The sequence below is a fragment of the Oryctolagus cuniculus genome, chromosome 14, assembly GCF_051225735.1.
Source record: "Oryctolagus cuniculus isolate XC-2025 breed Fujian yellow rabbit chromosome 14, ASM5122573v1, whole genome shotgun sequence".
Taxonomy (NCBI): Eukaryota; Metazoa; Chordata; class Mammalia; order Lagomorpha; family Leporidae; genus Oryctolagus; species Oryctolagus cuniculus.
The window spans coordinates 34,726,425-34,747,371 of NC_142880.1; the positions used below are offsets into that span (position 1 = coordinate 34,726,425).

The window sequence follows — 20,947 nt, forward strand, 5'->3', positions numbered from 1 at the left end:
TGTACCACAATACTGACTCCATTTCAAAATTTTTAGTTAGGGACAGTATCCAAGGGAAACCTCAAACTGAAGTATTTAGTAACCAAGAAAATATCATAATAAGCAATTTATGAACTAAGACCTTAGAACACTAAGAAACCGGAGCTATGGCAATTGGATAGGGTCCTAATTAGGATAAACTCAACTGCACACACCCATAAGTCATGCAAAAAGGAAGGGGGAAAACTATTTAAAACTGTCTTAATTCACTTTTCCTACTTCAGATAGAGCAATTTAAGATAAAAATTTCAGCATGTCAGGATATTACAACCAAAGGCAAGACAATGACAACAGCGGGTGTGGGGCATCAGAGGCCAGATTACTCACCATCTTCACCTGAATGATGTTTCTCCTTCCAGTTCTTGTGACCTTTGAGGTATCTGATAGTTTTAAAATAGCTTTAACCAACTTAAAAGAAACACATGTACATCTGAACACACAGTAGAGATGATCTGGACCTGATCCCCACACCCGGGGCAGAACCCTAGCCCCCTCGGAGGAGCCTCTCCGAGCGTCGAAAATACATCTTTGTAAAATAAGAGTGAGACTGTGAGAGGGCAGATTCAGATGGTTGGAGCATGGGCAGCAGGGAGTTTAGGGATGGATGTGTCACCGTGTTCATAACCTGTATATATGAAATAGATGAAACTTATATAACTTAAATAAAATTTAAAATGTAAGAAATAAAAAAGACAATAAATAAATAAATAAATAAATAAATGAAATTCAGAGACAAAAATATGCCAGTAAATCTCAGAATTTCTTTTTCCTTGTTCTTAGGTGCCTGCGAATGATTAAGTCATGGGGGCGTGGTTGAACCAATCATCTATGGATGGCTTCATCCTTTTGGGAATCTTTTCTCATAGCCGGATTGATCTTGTCCTCTTCTCTGCTGTTATGGTGGTCTTCACAGTGGCCCTCGGTGGGAATGTTCTCCTCATCACTCTCATCTGCATAGACTCCCGACTTCATACACCCATGTACTTCTTCCTAAGCCAACTCTCCCTTATGGATCTCATGTTAGTGTGTAACATTGTGCCAGCGATGGCTGCCAACTACCTTTCTGGCAGGAAGTCTATCTCCTTTGTGGGTTGTGGCACACAAATTGGATTTTTTGTGTCACTTGTGGGATCTGAGGGACTCTTGCTGGGACTTATGGCTTACGATCATTATGTGGCCATTAACCACCCACTTCACTATCCCATCCTCATGAGTAAGAGGGTCTGTCTCAAGATTGTTGGGAGCTCCTGGGCTTTTGGGATACTAGATGGAATAATTCAGATGGTAGCAGCCATGAGCTTACCCTACTGTAGCTCAAGGAATGTGGATCACTTCTTCTGTGAGGTGCCAGCTTTATTGAAATTGGCTTGTGCAGATACATCCCTGTTTGACACCCTGCTCTTTGCTTGCTGTGTCTTCATGCTGCTTCTTCCCTTCTCCATTATTGTGGCCTCCTATGCTCGCATCCTGTGGGCTGTTCTCCATATGCGCTCTGCTCAAGCCTGCAAAAGGGCTTTGGCCACTTGCTCCTCCCACCTGATAGCTGTCTCTCTCTTCTATGGGGCAACCATGTTTATCTACCTGAGGCCACGGCGCTACCGGATCCCTAGTCATGATAAGGTGGTCTCTACTTTCTACACAGTCCTTACTCCAATGCTCAATCCTCTTATTTATAGCTTGAGGAACCGGGAGGTGATGGGAGCACTGAGGAAGGGGCTGAACCACTGCAAAATTGGCAACCAGCACTAAATATTCAAGCATAGAGTCTGGCTACACTAACTTTTGTTTGGGTAAATAGGTAAGGGGCTTAAACTTTGAGAGTCTTTATTTCCTGTAAATAAATGAAATTCACACATTTGATATACATCACAGGTATTTTGTAAGGGTCACATATGTAAATAATTCTAAATTCCAATTAAGAGGCGATACATTTCTATTATTATCATTGTTTACAAGATCTTTAAGTTAAACTCACTGTATTTCTTAATTCTTTGTATTATCTTTTATCAAGTGCTTACTAAGTACTGGGCAGTCATATCCTCTTTATGTATATTTTATATTGGATAAACATTCTGTATTGGTCCAGTATCACAACTACGGATATTTTAAGTGGAAACTTTTCAAATGGCAGAAATTGAGTTGTTATAATCCTTCTTGTCTAATTCTTAGCCTTCTCCCATATTCAAATACAGACTTTAAAATGTGACCCATTTAAAGAACAAAAATATAGTTTTCACATGATTAGAGGAGCCCAGCCTTCACCTCCTTCTCCACTGAGAAAATGAAAACTTCTAGATCTTGATGTGAATGCCCAAAGCAACGTTCCTGAATACAGTACAGGAAAAGGGAGAATAAACCAGGACACCAAGATTAGATGTTACAGCACAAGGAGAACAATGTCACCTATCAACTGACTCTGCAGCTCCATAGCCAGGGAGATACCCTGTTGCAGAGGAAAGATTTACCTGGACGTCTCAGTGGAGCCCGCCTTCACGGACACTTTATGTGGGCAACCCTTGCTAAAGAGGAATCTACTCACTACCACAGACCTGAATCAAGGAGAGCTCCCTGAAAAACTTATGGATTCTTTGCTTCAGACAAAACCTCACTTTGTCCACTCACTCCCCTAACACACAAAGCACAGTCTGTGGCCATTTTCTAGAATCTTAAGAAAAGACTTGGTGCCGGTATTATGGTGTAGTGGATAAAACCACTGCCTGTAATGCTGGCATCTCATATACATTGTACATCAACAGTCAGGACAAGAGCTGATCAAGTCACAGTTTCTCATAGCTTCCATTTCAATTCAACAGGTTTCCCGTTTGGTGCTCAGTTAGTTGTCGCCGATCAGGGAGAACATATGATATTTGTCCCTTTGGGACTGGCTTATTTCACTCAGCATGATGTTTTCCAGATCCATCTCGTTGCAAATGCCCGGGTTTCATTGTTTTTGACTGCTGTATAGTATTCTATGGAGTACATGTCCCATAATTTCAACAGTCTACTGTTGATGAGAATTTGGGTTGGTTCTAGGTCCTAGATATTGTGAATTGAGCTGCAATAAACATTAATGTGCAGACAGCTTTTTTGTTTGCCAATTTCATTACCTTTGTGTAAATTCCAAGGAGTGGTATTGCTGGGTTGAATGGTAGGGTTATACTCAGGTTTCTGAGGAATCTCCAGACTGACTTCCATAGTGGCTTAACCAGTTTGCATTCCCACCAACAGTGCGTTAGTGTCCCCTTGTCCCCACATCCTCTCCAGCATCTGTTGTTGGTAGATTTCTGAATGTGAGCAATTTTAACCGGGGTGAGGTGAAACCTCATTGTGGTTTTGATTTGCATTTCCCTGATTGCTAGTGATCTTGAACATTTTTCATGTGTCTGTTGCCCCTTTGGACTTCTTATTTTGAAAAATGTCTATTGAGGTCCTTGGCCCATCTCTTAAGTGGGTTGTTTGTTTTGATTGGTATTGTGATTTCTCCGGCTTTGTTTCTGTTGTACAAGATTGCTTTAGCTATTCGAGATCTCCTGTGTCTCCATATGAATTTCAGCATCATTTTTCCAGATCTGAGAAGCAGGTCTTCGGTATCTTGATTGGTATTGCATTGAATCTATAAATTGCTTTTGGGAGAATGGACATTTTGATGATACTGATTCTTCCAATCCATGAGCATGGAAGATTTTTCCATTTCTTGGTATCCTCTTCTATTTCTCTCTTTAAGGTTTTGTAATTTTCATCGTAGAGATCTTTAACATCCTTGGTTAAGTTTATTCCAAGGTATTTGATTGTTTTTGTAGCTATTGTGAATGGGATTGATCTTAGAAGTTCTTCCTCAGCCGTGGCATTGCCTGTGTATACAAAGGCTGTTGATTTCTGTGCACTGATTTTACATCCTGCTACTTTGCCAAACACTTCTATGAGTTCCAATACTCTCTTAGTAGAGTTCTTGGGTCCCCTAAATAAAGAATCATATCATCTGCAAAGAGGGATAGTTTGACTTCTTCCTTCCCAATTTGTATCCCTTTAATTTCTTTTTCTTGCCTAACAGCTCTGGCTAGAACTTCCAGAACTATATTGAATAGCAGTGGTGAGAGTGGGCATCTCTGTCTGGTACCAGATCTCAGTGGAAATGCTTCCAACTTTTCCCCATTCAATAGGATGTTGGCCGTGGGTTTTTCATAGATTGCTTTGATTGTATTGAGGAATGTTCCTTCCAAACCCAGTTTGCTTAGAGTTTTCATCATGAAAGGGTGTTGTATTTTATCAAATGCTTTCTCGGCATCTATTGAGATAATCATATGGTTTTTCTTCTGCAGTCTGTTAATGTGGTGTATCACATTGATTGTTTTGCACACATTAAACCATCCCTGCATACCAGGGATAAATCCCACTTGGTCTTGGTGGATGATCTTTCTGATGTGTTGTTGCATTCTATTGGCCAGAATTTTATTGAGGATTTTTGCATCTATGTTCATCAGGGATATTGGTCTATAATTTTCTTCAATGCTGCATCTTTTTCTGGCTTAGGAATTAAGGTGATGCTGGCTTCATAGAAAGAATTTGGGAGGATTCCCTCTCTTTTGATTGTTCTGAAGAGTTTGAGAAGAATTGGAGTCAGTTCTTTAAATGTCTGGTAGAAGTCAGCAGTGAATCCGTCTGGTCCTGGGCTTTTCTTTGTTGGGAGGGCCTTTATTACTGTTTCAATTTCTGTCTCAGTTATGGGTCTGTTTAGGTTTTCTCTGTCTTCCTGGTTCAATTTAGGTAGGCTGCATGTGTCCAGGAATCTATCCATTTCTGATAGGTGTCCCTGTTTGCTGGCATACAAGTCCTTGTAGTAATTTCTGATGATTCTTTTTATTTCTGTGGTGTCTGTTGTTACATTTCCTTTTTCATCTCTGATTTTATTGATTTGGGTCTTTTCTCTTCTTTTTTTAGTTAGTTGGGCCAATGGGGTGTCAATTTTGTTTATTTTTTCAAAAAACCAGCTCCTCGTTTGGCTGATTTTTTGGAATGTTTTTTTATTCAATCCTGTTGATTTCTTCTCTGATTTTAATTATTTCTCTTCTCCTACTAGATTTGGGTCTGATTTGCTGCAGGTTTTCTATATCCTTGAGATGCAGTGAATTCTCATCTATTTGGTGCCTTTCCAATTTCTTGATGTAGGCACCTATTGATATAAACTTTACTCTTAACACTGCTTTTGCTGCATCCCATAAGTTTTGGTATGTTGTGCTATTATCCTCATTTACTTCCAGAAAAATTTTGATTTCTCTTTTGATTTCTTCTATGACCCAGTGTTCATTCAGGAGCATGTTGTTCAATCTCCATGTGTTTGCGTATGCTCTAAGGGATTCCTGAGTTGCTAATTTCCAACTTCATTCCTTTATGGTCTGAGAAGCTGCATGGTATGATTCTAATTCTTTTGAATTTGCTGAGACTTGCTTTATGGCCTAGTATGTGGTCAATCCTAGAGAAGGTTCCATGTACTGCTCCGAAGAATGTAAAATCTTTAGCTATAGGATTGAAAGTTCTGTAGATATCTGTTAGATCCATTTGGGCTATAGTGTCGTTTAAATCTACTGTCTCCTTGTTGATCTTCTGTCCTGTTGATCTGTCTACTTCTGAGAGTGGAGTATTGAAGTCCCCCAGTACTATTGTGTTGGGGTCTAAGTCTCCCTTTAAGTCCCTTAACAAATCTTTTAGATAAACCGGTGCCCTGTAGTTAGGTGCATATACATTGATAATTGTTATATCTTCCTGTTGAATTGATCCCTTAATCATTATGTAGTGTCCCTCTTTGTCTCTCTTAACAGTTTTTGTGGTAAAGTTTATGTTGTCCGATATTAAGATGGCTACACCCGCTCTTTTTTCATTTCTGTTGGCATGCTATATCTTTTTCCAGCCTTTCACTTTCAGTCTGTATGGATCTTTGTTGGAAAGATGAGTTTCTTGTAAGCAGCAAATAGATGGGTTTTGTTCCTTAACCCAATCAGCCAATCGGTGTCTTTTCACTGGACAGTTCAGGCCATTAACGTTCAATGTGACTAATGATAAGTGGTAACTTTGCCCTGCCATTTGCCAAAGATAAGTTCTAATATATGCTTTGAATTCCCTGTGATCTTTTGCTGTGAGCTTTCCTTCCTTTACCTTCTTTCATATTGATGACCGTGTTTCTTTGTTTCTGTGTGCAACACATCTTTAAGCATCTTTTGCAGGGCTGGACGAGTGGCGACAAATTCTTTCAATTTCTGTTTGCTATGAAAAGTCTCTATTTCACCTTCATTCACAAATGAGAGCTTTGCAGGATATAATATTCTGGGCTGGCAGTTTTTCTCTCTTAGTACCTGGGCTATATCTCGCCATTCCCTCTTAGCTTGTAGGGTTTCTGATGAGAAGTCAGCTGTGAGTCTGATTAGAGATCCTCTGAGAGTAATCTGACGTTTCTCTCTTGCACATTTTAGGATCTTTTCTTTATGTTTCACTGTGGAGAGTTTAATTACAACGTGTCGTGGTGAGGATCTCTTTTGGTCGTGTTTATTAGGGGTTCTATGAGCTTCCTGTACTAGGATTTCTCTGTCCTTCTCCAAACCTGGGAAATTTTCTGCTCATATCTCACTAAAAGGGCCTTCTAATCCTTTCTCCCTCTCCATGCCTTCAGGAACTCCTAGAACCTGAATGTTGGGTTTTTTAATAGTATCCTAAGATTCCTGACAATATGTTTTAGATTTCTAATTTCCTCTTCTTTTCTTTGGTCTGAATGTATCCTTTCCTGTTCTCTGTCTTCTAAGTCTGATATTCTCTCTTCTGCTTCACCCATTCTGTTTGTAAAGCTCTCTATTGTGTTTTTCATTTGATCTATTGAATTCTTCACTTCATTATGATTTCTCGTCACTATCACAGTTACCTGTTCTACTAGTTGTTTCGTTTCATTTTGATTCCTCCTTAATATTTCATTTTCACGAGAGAGATTTTCTATCTTGTCCATTAAGGATTTCTGTAGTTCAAGAATTTGTTTTTGAGAACTTCTTAATGTTCTTATCAATTTTTTGAGATCTGCTTCTTGCATTTCTTCTATCTCATCATCTTCATAATCTTGAATTGGGGTGTTTTTTTCATTTGGGGGCGTCATGGTGACTGCCTTGTTTTTATTACCTCGGTTTGTGAGTTTGTTATTTGGCATATTGGAGATATTTGGTTTCTTTACTGTGGTGCTTTTTCTTGTTATACTATGACTCTAGATTAAGTGGACTGTTTTTGATGGAGCCTTAGAGGCTTGAGATGGGTGTGGCCTGAGAGCTCTGTTTGGTGTGCCAAAGGTGACACTCCCAGATTAGGTATGGTAGATCTCTCTCTCTCTCTTTCTTTTTTTGATTCAAAAGGGAAGTAATTCTGCACAGCTGAACGAAGTTGGAGTAGTTAGCAGGCAAATGATATACCCACAGGAGCCAGAGATTGGAAGCTCTTTCCCAAGGACCACACAGGGAATCTGTTCTGCCCTCAGAGTGGGCTCAAATTCTCCTTCAGTCTCCCACTGGGTTGCCAAAGTTACGGAATTGTAGCGTCTCTGGAGAGTGCTCACGTGAATTCCGTGAGTTCTCTCCCCCACCGTCTCTTTTTTCACAGTCTCAGTTCAGTAGCACCACAAATTTACTAGGTCCTAATCTCCTGTTAATTCGCCCCGCCCAGAGTCAGGTTTTTCTGCTAGGCTCAGGGCCGGTGCAGACCTGAGGTCGTTATGCTTATGACATATTTCCAAGATGGCGCCTGCTCTTTGTCTTGCTCGCCTTTGAGAGGTGAGCGGAGAGAGAGAAACCCGTGTCCGTACCAGTCACTTTTTTTTCTCTATCTCTCTCTCTCTTCTAGTTAGCCTGGTGAACTTTTCCCCCCAGGGTCGGTCCCTCTAGTCTCCTCTTTCCGCTTGCCTGCTGGTGTCTCAGGCTATTGAGGTTTGGCTCACCTCCTGTTCCTGCACTGGTGTGTTGAGTTTGCCGCTGGTGTCCGAACTGTGGGCTCCCATGCTCTCCACGCAGGTCCACTGTGAATCACTCATTCCAGAAGAGTTTCTTCTGCTGTTTCTTCCCCTACTCTTCCTTGAACCTGCAGTATCTCCACTTTTATTAAACTGTCTCTCCCCGGACTATCAGTGTGCTCCCTTCCTATTCCGCCATCTTGCCTGACTCCACCGAAATTTGTATTTATTAAATAAATGCTTTCTGGCCTCAGAATCAGTCCTTAAGGCATTCAAATCTAGCTAAAAAGCCCATGAAAGTTTCTCAGAAATGAAAATCCAAGACACTGCCAAAAAATGACCTAAATGAAAGATCTCTGTGAGTGAGATCCCAGTGGAAAGAATGGGCCATCAAAGAAAGAGGTATCTTTCTCAGAAGGGAGGAGAGAACTTTCATTTTGATTATGGCCTTGTCTAAATAAGGTCAGAGTTTGTGAACTCAAGAGGCTTCCATAGCCTTGGCAACTCATGACAAGAGCCTCAGGTGATCAATAACATCATAAATAAGAGTGTCAATTGTTAAGTCAACAACAGGAGTCACTGTGCACTTTCTCCCCATGTAGGATCCCTGTCCTTAATGTGTTGTACAATGAGAATTAACAGTAAAAATAGTGTTCAAACAGTACTTTATACTTTGTGTTTCTGTGTGGGTGCAAACTGTTGAAATCTTTGCTTAGTATATGCTAAGTTGATCTTCTGTAAATAAAGATATTTAAAAATGAATCTTAATGAAGATTGGGGTGGGGAGGGAGTAGGAGATGGGATGGTTTGTGGGTGAGAGGGTGGTTATGGGGGAAAACTGCTATAAATGAAAAGTTGTACTTTCATAATTTATATTTATTAAATAAAAGTTTCCTTAAAAAATAAATAAATAAATACAGACTAGCCTACTGGATTAAAAAACAAACCCCATCTATTTGCTGCCTACAAGAAACATATCTCACTAACAAAGATGCATGTACTGAAAATGAAAGGATGCAAAAAGATATTCCGTGCTAACAGAAACTAAAAAAGAGTTATACAGCCATCTTAATATCAGACAAAATAGACTTTACCACAGAAACTGTTAAAAGAGACAAAGAAGGGCACTATGTGATGATTAAGAGATCAATTCAAAAGCATATATGACTATTATAAATGTACATGCACATAATTGTAGGTAACCTGGCAATTTAAAAGAAATGTTAATGGATCTAAAGGGAGACATAAATTCCAATACAATAGTAATGGGGGACTTCAATATTCCACTTTGATCAATGGACAGATCAGCCCCACAGAAAATCGGAAGGAAACAATAGAGCTCATGGAAACTATGGAAAAAAATGGACCTAATGGATACCTACAGAACTTTTCATCCTACAGATGCAAAATATACATCCTACTCACCAGTGCTTAGAACTTTCTCTAAGATACACCACATGCTAGGCCATAAAGCAAGTCTTGGCAAATTCAAAAAAAAAAACCTAAATCATACCATGCATCTTCTCTGACCACAATGGATTGAAACTGAAAATCAACAACTGAAGAATCTCTAGAACATATTCAAATACATGATGACAACAAAATGTTCTTGAGTGAACAGTGAGTTAAGGAAGAAATGTAAAGAGAAATCAAAAAATGTCTGAAAACAGATGAAGATGACAATACAATATATCAAAATGTATAGGATACAGCAAAAGTAGTGTCAAGAAGAAAGTTTATAGCAATTGGTGCCTATATCAAGAAATTGGAAAGGCACCAAATAAATGAGCTAGCAGTGCATCTCAAGGACCTAGAAAACAACAGTAAATTAAGCCCAAAACTTGGAGAAAAGAAATAATTAAAATTAAAGAAATAAACAAATTGAATACAAAAGATCAGCAAAATAATAAAAAGCTTGTTTAAAAAACAGCAAAATTGACACACCACTGGTGCAACTAAACAAAAAAAGAGAAGACCCAAATCAATAAAATTAGAGATGAAAAAGGAAATGTAACAACAGACACCACAGAAATAAAAAAAATCATCAGAAATTACTACAAAGAGCTGTATGCCAACAAATCAGGAAACTTAGAAGAAATGAATAGATTTCTGGACACATACACCTACCTAAATTGAGCCATGAAGACATAGAAAACCTTAACAGACCAATAACCGGGTCAGAAATTGAATCAGTATTAAAGACCCTCCAAACTAAGAAAAGCCCAGGACCAAATGGTTTCCCTGCTGAATTCTACCAGACACTTAAGAACTAACTCCAATTCTTCTGAAGCTATTAAAAACAATTGAAAGAGATGGAATCCACCCAAATTCCTTCTATGAAGCCAGCATCACCTTAATTCCTAAACCTGAAAAAGATACAACAGAGAAAGAGAACCACAGACCAATGTCCCTAATGAACATAGACACAAAAATAATCTGCAAAATACTAGACAACCAAATCCAACAATACATCAGAAAGATCATTCACTTGTATCAAATAAGATTTACCCCAGGTATGCAGGGCTGGTTCAACATTTGCAAATCAATCAATGTAATACATCATAGGAGTGTTATGTTCTTTTGGGGGCATCATGTTGTCCTCCTTATTCTTATTTCTTGAATTGCTAGGTTTATAATTAGGCATTTCTGGAGATACTTGGATGTCGCTCCCCCTCTTCGCGGAGGAACGACAAAGGACCCTGTGCTGTTCTTTCGTCTGCTCGGCCCTCCCCGGGTTTGCTGCTGGTTCTTCCCGGGTTGGCTACCGACCCTTCCACCTCCGTGGAAGGGCGGCTCCCCCTGCCACTTTCCCCACTTCCGCAGGGGAGCGGCACACCGCCGGCCGGCTCGCTCGGGGACTGCTCAGGTGTTCCTTCAGATAGATGTTCCTGGTGCATGTTGTCTCTCTCCTCCTTTATAGTCCTCTTCCACCAATCCCAACTCTGCTACCCACACGCCGAGTACGCTGCTCTCCTCCAATCAGGAGCAGCTCCTGCAGCTTGTCAAGTTGGTGAGAGGCAGCTGTGTAGAAGCTGTTTACTCCTCTCCCAGTGCCATATTGTGGGAGAGCAGATGCATAGAATAAGTCTTAATTCGAGTAACTTAGTCTAGTCCGAGTTGCTCCCCACACTTGGATGTTTTTTCCCTATGATGACTTTTATTTTTGGTCTATGTTTCTGTAGTTTAACAGAGTGTCCACTCTTTCAGTGAATACCCTGAGGCATGTGCTGAGTGTTGCCAGGGAGCTCTGTTCAGTGTTCCAGGTTGAGGGAAGTGTCCAAGATGACACCCAAATTTGGTGTGGTAAATCTCTGTCCCTCTGTCTTTTATTTTTAATCAGAAGGTAGATTTGTTCTGCTATATTAGCATAGTCTCACACTCACCTCCTCTCCTCCAAGGAGACTAATTGCCCCAGTGGGTACAATATTCATCTGCATTGCCACAAGAACCACATGAAGGATCCATGCAGACCTCAGTGTGAGTATAAATCCCACAGCAATGACCCACACCAGGGAATCAGGGAGCCCAGAGTTTGTGGAGCTGCCCACAATGACTGCCCAAAGACCTAGACACACCCTATACCCTCCCACACACCACAGTGTTTACACAGTCCCAGCACACAAGGCTCAAACATTCATGAGCACCCAGACCACTGTCAATTCTAGCCAGACTCAATTGTCTCCTCTTGGCTGGATCCTGGGTGCATAGACAAGAGCTGATACAGCTGTTACAGGACACTGGTTCTGGGTGGTTGGTGTGAGAGAAAGATGCCCCCTTCTTTTTACTCTAGGTTGGCAGGTATACTGTCCCCTACAGGGCGCCAAGCTGGACTCATGCCAGGCTTTTCCTGCAGCTTTATAGACAGTGGCTTGGGCTGTTACAGTCTTGTCTCACCTCACTCTCCAAAGCTGGTACTGAGGCTTTTGGCAGTTGAGGTCCTGAATTGTGTGCATTGACACCCTCCACATAAGTCCACAATGTCTCTCTAATTTGAATGGTATTTTCTCTGAAGTTTTCTCCCTAACTCTTCCCTGAAATTTCACTCTCTCCACTTCTTATAAACTACCTTCCCCTAGACTAAAACAGTAAGCTCCGTCCCTATTCCATCATTTGGAAACCCCTTGCATATTTATTTATTATAGTCTCATCTTCCTGTTGAATTGATCCCTTAATCATCACTTAGTGCCCTTCTTTGTCTCTTTTAACAATTTTTGTTAAATTCTATTTTGTCTGATATTAGAATGGCTACAGCAGCTCTTTTTTGGTTTCCATTAGCATGGAATAACTTTTTTCATCTTTCACTTTTAGTCTCTGGGTATCTTTGTTGCTGAGGTGTGTTTCTTGTAAGCAGCAAATAGATGGGTCTTGTTTTTTAATCCATTCAGCCAGTCTGTATCTTTTAACTGGAGAGTTGATGCCATTTACATTCAAGGTGACTACTGATAAGTAACGACTATGCCCCACCATTTGTCCATAAATATTCCTATTATTTATTTTGGATTTCCTTTGTACATTTACTGGGAGATTTTTTGCCTTCACCTTCTTTTATAGAGATGACTACATTTCTTTGTGTCTGTGTGTTGCATATCTTTAAGCATATTTTGTAAGGTTGAATGAGTTGTAACAAATTCTTTCAATTTCTATTTGTTATGGAAGGTCTTTACTTCACCTTCATTCATAAATGCAGTATTGCAAAGTACAGTATTCTGGGTCGACAGTTTTATTCTCTTAAGACTTGGACCATCCTTTCCTTGCCTGTAGGATTTCTGATGAGAAGTCAGCTGTTAGTCTAATTGGAGATCCTCTCAAAGTAATTTGGTGTTTCTCTCATGCACATTTTAGAATCTTTTGTTTTACAGTTGAAACCTTGACCACGTGTGTCCAGGTGAAGAAATTTTCTACTAAACGATAGAATAAAAAAAAAAAGGAGAGAGAACGATCCAACATGGGAAGCGGGATACACAGCAGACTCATAGAATTGCAGATGTCCTAAACAGCACTCTGGCCGCAGAATCAGCCCTTAAGGCATTCAGATCCAACTGAAAAGCCAATGAGAGTATTTCAGGCATGGAAAGCCAAGACACTCTGGCCAAAAAAAAATGACCTAAATGAAAGATCTCTGCGAGTGAGATCCCAGTGGAAAGAACAGGTCAGCAAAGAAGGAGATACCTTTCTCTGAAGGGAGGAGAGAACTTCCACTTTGACTAGGACCTTGTCTAAATATGATCAGAGTCGGTGAACTCAAAAGGCTTCCATAGCCTTGGCAACTCTTGACAAGAGCCACGGGTGATTACTGATGCCATAAACAAGAGTGTCAAATTGTTAAATCAACAACAGGAGTCACTGTGCACTTATTCCTCATGTAGGATCTCTGTCCTTAATGTGCTGTACATTGTGATTTAATGCTATAACAAGTACTCAAACATTATTTTATACTTTGTGTTTCTGTGGGGGTGCAAACTGTTGAAATCTTACTTAGTATATACTAAACAGATCTCTATATAAAGAGAAACGAAAATGAATCTTGATGTGAATGGAAAGGAGAGGGAGCGGGAGAGGGGAGGGTTATGGGTGGGAGGGAAATTATGGGGGCAGAAAAAGCCATTGTAATCCAAAAGCTGTACTTTGGAAATATATATTCATTAAGTAAAAGTTTAAAAAAAGGTGAAGAAATTTTCTTGTCCTGTCTTTTAGGAGTTCTGTGTGCTTCCTGTACTTGAATATATCTTTCTTTCTCTTTGGAGAAGTTTTCTGTAATTATTTCACTAAATAGTCCTTCTAATCCATTCTCTCTTACCACACCTTCAGGAAGTCCTAAGACCCATATGTTGGGTCATTTGAAAGTATCTAATAAATATCCACCATTGTTTTATTTCCTCCAGCATTATTTTTAAGTTTTCTAATTTCTTCTTTTATTATTTGGTCTGACTGTAAAATTTCCAAAGATTTGTCTTCCAGCATAGATATGCTTTCTTCTGCCTCATGAAGTCTGTTGATAATGCTTTTCACTGCATTTTTATTTATCTATTAAATTTCATTTTTATCTCTTTTTAAAAATCTCAGTTTCATGGAAAATTTTTCATTCATGTCATGTATGCACTACTTTAATTTGTGGATTTGCTTCTGATTATTTCTGAGCCATCCTATGATTAATCTTTTGAAAACATTAAGATATATCCTTAAAAGCAGTGGGAATCCAAAAGTATTTTTGTGCATGATCAAGTTCAATCTGCTCAACACAGTGAATGGTAATATAAAATTTATCAGGCATATAGTAGATGTTATCAAAATATAGACAGTATATCTAAAGGAATTCATGAGAAGCTGAAATAACTGTGGATTGAGGTTTGGAGAAATGTTTGAATAAAGAAGTTGGGTTTGGGCTGGACTTTGGAGAATTAGTTGAAACTGAAGAGGAACAGAGGGAGCCAAAAAAGTTAAGTTCCAGCATGGAGAAATGACCTAAGCAAAAATGTGACATGAGGAAACACTGGATGCATAAGGAGGATAAGAGGAGAAGGTTGTAAAGGGAGAAGAGTGGCAGACACTCTCCTTGGTCATGTCCTCATATCCATGACTAAAACCAATTTGCCAAGTGGTCATTCTCTTACTACTTAGCCCCTCTCTCTTCTCCTTCATATCTGAGCTCTCCTTCTCTCATATGTTCTTCAACTTCCTTCTACAGTAGTTGGAAGGAAGATCAAAGAATATTTTTAAAAAAAGGCTACAGCAGATGTTGGCATTTGACACAGCAATAAAGATATCACCTCAGATGCCTCCTTCCTATATCAGGGTGCCTAGTTCAAGTCCCAACCCCTCCACTTCTAAATCAGCTTCCTGATGATGTGGACCCTGGGAGACAGCAAAATATGACTCAAGTACTTAGGTCCCTGCTACACACTTGGAAAACTTGGATTAGTTCTGAGTTCCTGGCTTTGGCCTAACCCAGTCCTGGCTGTTATTGGCATTTGGAAAGTGAACCAGAAGATAGGAAATTGATATCTCTCTGTCTCTCTCTGTCTCTCTCTCTCTCTCCCTCATTTTCAAGTAAAATGAAAATAAGTAAGTGGTTTTTTAGTGCTGTAAGTAAGATACCAAAGTTTTAGAAGAAATAAATTTGATAACTTAACCATTTGGAATGAGTTGCAAACATATTGACCAGTGGAAAACATGAATTTCTTCTGTAGGACATAAAGCATAAAGCCAAAAATACAGTGAGCATAAAATGTATTCTTGAATGTGAGAGGGAATGCAAAAACAGCCATAACTGGACTGTCCACAGGAAATCATATAGATCCTTGTCCTTACAGAAATTTCTGACAGGTTTGGAGTGATACCCAGATCCCATCTCCCATCTTGGGAATATGGGTTCTGTCATTTGCTTCCCACTAGGTTATATTCTCCTCAGGGTCAGGTTTGTGTTCAGTGTTCACATCTGACTCAGGCACAGTATCTTACCCGGTTCTCTGTATATTGTGTGTGATCAAAAATGTGGGCTGACTTTATGGGCCCAAATGAAGAACAGGTGTGTATTAAGAGCTACAAAGAGGGCCAAAGGCACAGCCAGAGGATCACAAGAAAAGTGCTGAAATATGTATGCGAGGGTCCAACAGACTTGGGCCCCTGCACCCATGTGGGAAGACCCAGAGGAAGCCCCTGGCTCCTATCTTTGGATGGGTGCAGTTCTGGCCATTGTGGCCATCTGTGGAGTGAACCAGTGAGTGCAAGACCTCTCCCTCTCCTCTCTCTCTCTCTCTCTGCTTCCCCCTTCTCACTCTGTGTAATCCTTTCAAAAAATGAATAAATCTTTTTTAAAAATATATGTAAGAGAGATGGGAATAAGAGCTTTTCCCAAATTCTTATATTCCTTTAGCCTTCCTCACTCTACCCCTATTGACTCCACTCCTGATCTTGTTCACAAACTCTCTCTTTGGGTTTATTTAACTATATATAAGATTAGGAATTCTTGTTCCATGACAAAAATCTGTGGGCTCCCCTGGGAGTATCAGCTTCACACCCTCATTCAGTTTCTTTTTTTTTTTTCTTTTTTTTCCCACAGGCAGAGTGGACAGTGAGAGAGAGAGAGATAGAGAGAAAGGTCTTCCTTTTTCCATTGGTTCACCCTCCAATGGCTGCTGCAGCCTGCACACCGCACTGATCCGAAGCCAGGAGCCAGGTGCTTCTCCTGGTCTCCCATGTGGGTGCAGGGCCCAAGCACTTGGGCCATCCTCCACTGCACTCCCGGGCCACAGCAGAGAGCTGGACTGGAAGAGGAGCAACCAGGACAGAATCCAGTGCCCCAACCAGGACTAGAACTTGGGGTGCTGGCGCAGCAGGCAGAGGATTAGCCTATTGAGCCACGGCTCTGGCATCAGTTTCTATGTTAAGTACCTGTGTGGGCAGTGGAACACAGATGTTCAATCAAGCAAGATGCAAGGCCATTATGGAAAGTAGATAGCCATCCCTGGATAGACTCATATAAACACACTAGCTTTGTCATACATGGTCTTCACAGGCACCCACAGCCTGGATAGGGGATGGTGAGAAGATAAGAGTTGGGTGTGAGGCTCTCTGTGCCCTCTCACCAAGTAAGTGCAAACATGGAAGAAGCATGATGAAATTACGTTGATGTTAGAAACTCAGTGGTGTTTCTACTGAATTGTTTCCATCCAGAAGACCCATTTAAAAGTGTGTGAGGCTCTTTTTCCTGTTATACCCCCACATCTCTCTTCCTTGAGGTTTTCTGTTACAGCATTGTTGGTTCATTTCCCCTTTTCTATTTGTGAAGCAGCATATCCTCTTCCTACTATTGTCTGAAACTATCAGAGTTTTGTTGTGTTTTTTTTTATCAGGTTGGGGGGACGTTGAAACATTTATCAAGTGTTATGATACTCTTCAGTTTTTCTTGTAGTACACTTTCTTCCATGTGTTTACTTTTTCCTTAACTGTCGTATTAACCTCTTCCTTTCTTCTTTTGCTCTGTCTGGAGTGAGGACTCTGCTACAGATCCTGGCTTGAAGAAGAGTCTACACCAGGAAGACTATAGATGAGTGGGAAAAACTGAAAGTACAGGAGCAGGAAGAAGAGGGTTAATATAGGTCATAAACTTACCCTCTCCTCAAAAGAATTATTATTAAATGAATAAATATTTACTGAGATCATAATAGACTTTAATCACTGATAAGAGCCCAGGATCCACCATGAGCAAAAGTGGAATAAGAGAACATAGATTCTAGTCAAGAATGCAGAAAACAAACAAATCCTATGAATAAGATGTAGCATGCTGTATGGTTTCTTACATAAGGCATGGGAGTGTCCCAGGGAGGAAGAAGGAATTCAATTGTAAAAAGGGTGCTGAGGACTCTGGCCTCAGAATCAGCCCTGAAGGCATGTGGATCTGGCTGAAGAGCCCATGAGAGTATTTTAGGCATGGAAAGCCAAGACGAAAAAAAAAACCTATCTGAAAGATCTCTGCGAGTGAGATTCCAGTGGAAAGAACAGGTCAGCAAAGAAGGAGGTTTCTCTGAAGGGAGGAGAGAACTTCCACTTTGACTACGACCTTGTCTAAATATGATCAGAGTCGGCGAACTCAAAAGGCTTCCATAGCCTTGACAACTCATGACAAGAGCCTAGGGTGATTACTGATGCCATAAACAAGAGTGTTGATTTGTTAAGTCAACAACAGGAGTCACTGTGCACTTACTCCTCATGTAGGATCTCTATCCTTAATGTGCTGTACATTGTGATTTAATGCTGTAACTAGTACTCAAACATTATTTTATACTTTGTGTTTCTGTGTGAGTGAAAACTGTTGAAATCTTTACTTAATATATGCTAAATTGATCTTCTGTATATAAAGAGAAACGAAAATGAATCTTGATGTGAATGGAAGGAGAGAAGGAGCGGGAGAGGGGAGCGTTGTGGGTAGGAGGGAAGTTATGGAAGCAGAAAAAGCCACTGTAATCCATAAGCTGTACTTAGGAAATTTATATTCATTAAATAAAAGTTATAAAAAAGGGTGCTGAGGGAAGACTGCACTGAGAAAGTGTTAAGACGGTAAGTGAACAAGGCAGAATAATATCAGTAAGGAAGCAACAACAGCATCAAGATCTTTGAGACTGGAGTCTGTCTCTTGTGTGGAAGGAGGTGCAGGGAGGCCTGTATGATGGCAGTTGAGGAAATCCTGTGGATAACAGAAGAATACGTGGTCTGGGTGTCATGGAGGGACCACTATTGAAAGTCTTGTTTTTAATCTGGAGGCATTTTGTCTTTTACGCTTAAAGAGGTAGGTTCACTCCAATGCTATGTGTCAGTAGACTGGAGTGGGGGGTCACCAGTGTGGAATCAGAAGGTAAATACAGTTAGAGGCCATTGCCATCATCAACTGTAGCAATGAAAATGGTTTTGTCAGGTAGAAGCTGTCAGGAAGTGGGTGTGTTTTGGTAGAAGAGCGCATAGGAGTTTCTGACAGTAGGAATGTATATGTGAGAAAAGAGGATAGCCTACATGTTGCAACATGGGCAACTAAACAGATATGCCAATAACTGGGTTGAGAATGAGGTGAGGACAGGTGTTTCAACAGGGGAGACCGAGAGCTCTGTTTTTAACCACTTTGTGAAAGAGAAATCCATTGAACATTTAGAAGAGATGTTGGGTGCACAGAATAAGAATCCAAGTTAGATGGAGCCATCCAGGTTAGAGATGTACATCCTTAATGATCTGTATCGTATTGTCATGTAGGTTTCATTTACAGAACCACTCCTGGAAAGATCCACATGAATTATTTTTTCAGGGCCTCACAGAAATACATGATGGAAGGTAAAGGTTATCTTCTTTCTACTAGGATTGCAGCTATATTTGTAGAGGTTCAGAGTGCTGGACAAGGTACATAGTCCAGCATGATAACAGAGCTGGGTCTTGAATCCAGGATTTCAGATGATTCTTGTGTTTTTCCTATTTTCTTTTTGCAGGGACTATTTGTCTAAATAGTCTAGTTTGCAAAGACAAATTGTCAAATTGCAAAGACAATTTGTCTTTGCAAATATCTAAATTATAGTAGAGACATGAAATAGAGGGCCCAATGTAAAAAACAAGAGTCTCCTTTATGGCAAATCAACCACACCTGGAAAATGTTTAGATCTGGGGCATCTGCCATTACTCTTTTTGAACTTTTTTTAAAAGATTTTATTTATTTATTTGAGAGGCAGAGTCACAGACAGTGAGAGAGAGAGACAGATAGAAAGGTCTTCCTTCCATTGGTTCATTCCCCAAATGGCCGCAATGGCCGAAACTGCACCGATCCAAAGCCAGGAGCCAGGAGCTTCTTCCAAGTCTCCCATGCAGGTGCAGGGGCCCAAGCACCTGGGCCATTTTCTACTGCTTCCCCCAAGCTATAGCAGAGAGCTGGATTGGAAGAGGAGCAGCCGGGACTAGAACCGGCACCCATATGGGATGCTGGTGCCACAGGCGGATTGACCCACTGGCACCACAGCGCCAGCCCCTCTTTTTGAAATGTTTGGAAATATATGATAAAATTTTAAAGAGATTAATTTAGGGGCAAATGTTGTGGTACAATTAAACCACCACTTGGGACATTGCACCCCATACTGGAGTACCATTACTGTTTCTGGCTCATCTAGCTTCCTACTGATGTGCCTAGGAAGGCAGTGGATGATAGCCCAAGTATTTGCATTCCTACCATTCATATGGGAGACCCATATAGAGTTCCTGGTTGCTGGCTTTGGCTTGGCCCAAACCTAACATCTGGGGAGTGAACCAGCAGAAAGATCTCCCTCTATGTCATTCTGCCATCTATTTAAAATAAATAAGCAAAAAAAATTTTAAAAGAAAGAAGTTGAGAAGATATTACTTCTCTTGGATGTGCAGATGAGACAATAGCTCAGTTGTTTTCTGTTTAATGTACCAGTGAGTTGTGCAAATGTATATATTCTGCAGGAAACTGCAAGTCTGGGGTAGGCACTGAGGCTTGGAAGGAATGCCTGGCATGTGATGGGGATTTTTGTGTCATTTAGAAAGATATGGGTAGGCAGATGAATTTTCTGGCTCCTGAACTTCATCCTCATGATTATCAGTCCAAGGACTTTTCCTAAGTTCTACAGGGTCAAAACTACAGCTTAATTTTTACCTAGGATTGAAGGATTCTATTTATGCTAATCAACCTTCTGTCTTCTGACAGAAACTTAGTAATAAGAGTAAATATATCCATTTGTGATGGTAGCTCTGTCAGAAAGCCAGTTCTTCTGTTTAGCAAAAGTATTACCAGTTTTTGAGGACCTAGATTACAGATTGGAGTGAGCTAAGAATTAGTTAAAAAGAAGGGACTGGCACTGTGGTGCAGTAGCCACCATGGCGCAGCAGGTTAATCCTCCGCCTGCAGCATCAGCATCCCATATGGGCACCAGTTCGAGACCTGGCTGCTCCTTTTCCAATCCAGCTCTCTGTGTGGCCTGGGAAAGCAGTGGAAGATGGCCCAGGTGCTTACACCCTTACACCCGCATGGGAGACTGGGAAGAAACTCCTAGATCCTGCTTCAGATCGGCGCAGCTCCGGCCGTTGCGGCCTTTTGGAGAGTGAGCCAACGGACAGAAGACCTTTCCCTTTCTCTCTATCTCTCCCTCGCACTGTCTGTAACTCTATTTCTCAAATAAATAAATAAAATCTTAAAAAAAAAAAGAATTAGATAGATTTCTGAATGTGAGCCATTCTAACCGGGGTGAGGTGAAACCTCATTGTGGTTTTGATTTGCATTTCCCTGATTGCTAGTGACCTTGAACATTTTTTCATGTGCCTGTTGGCCATTTGGATTTCCTCTTTTGAAAAATGTCTATTGAGGTCCTTGGCCCATCTCTTAAGTGGGTTGTTGGTTTTGATGTTGTGGAGTTTCTTGATTTCTTTGTAGATTCTGGTTATCAACCC

At 40.5% G+C, this 20,947-nt stretch overlaps 1 protein-coding gene across 1 annotated transcript; it reads left to right on the forward strand.

Annotated features, from left to right (window-relative positions):
• The first annotated feature begins 798 nt into the window (after positions 1-798).
• On the forward strand, positions 799-1,953 carry LOC127486480 (olfactory receptor 2V1). Its single transcript, XM_051830495.3, has one exon. It carries the CDS (start codon positions 841-843, stop codon positions 1,786-1,788), a length of 948 nt encoding a protein of 315 aa, XP_051686455.2. The 5' UTR covers positions 799-840; the 3' UTR covers positions 1,789-1,953.
• Positions 1,954-20,947: the final 18,994 nt, after the last annotated feature.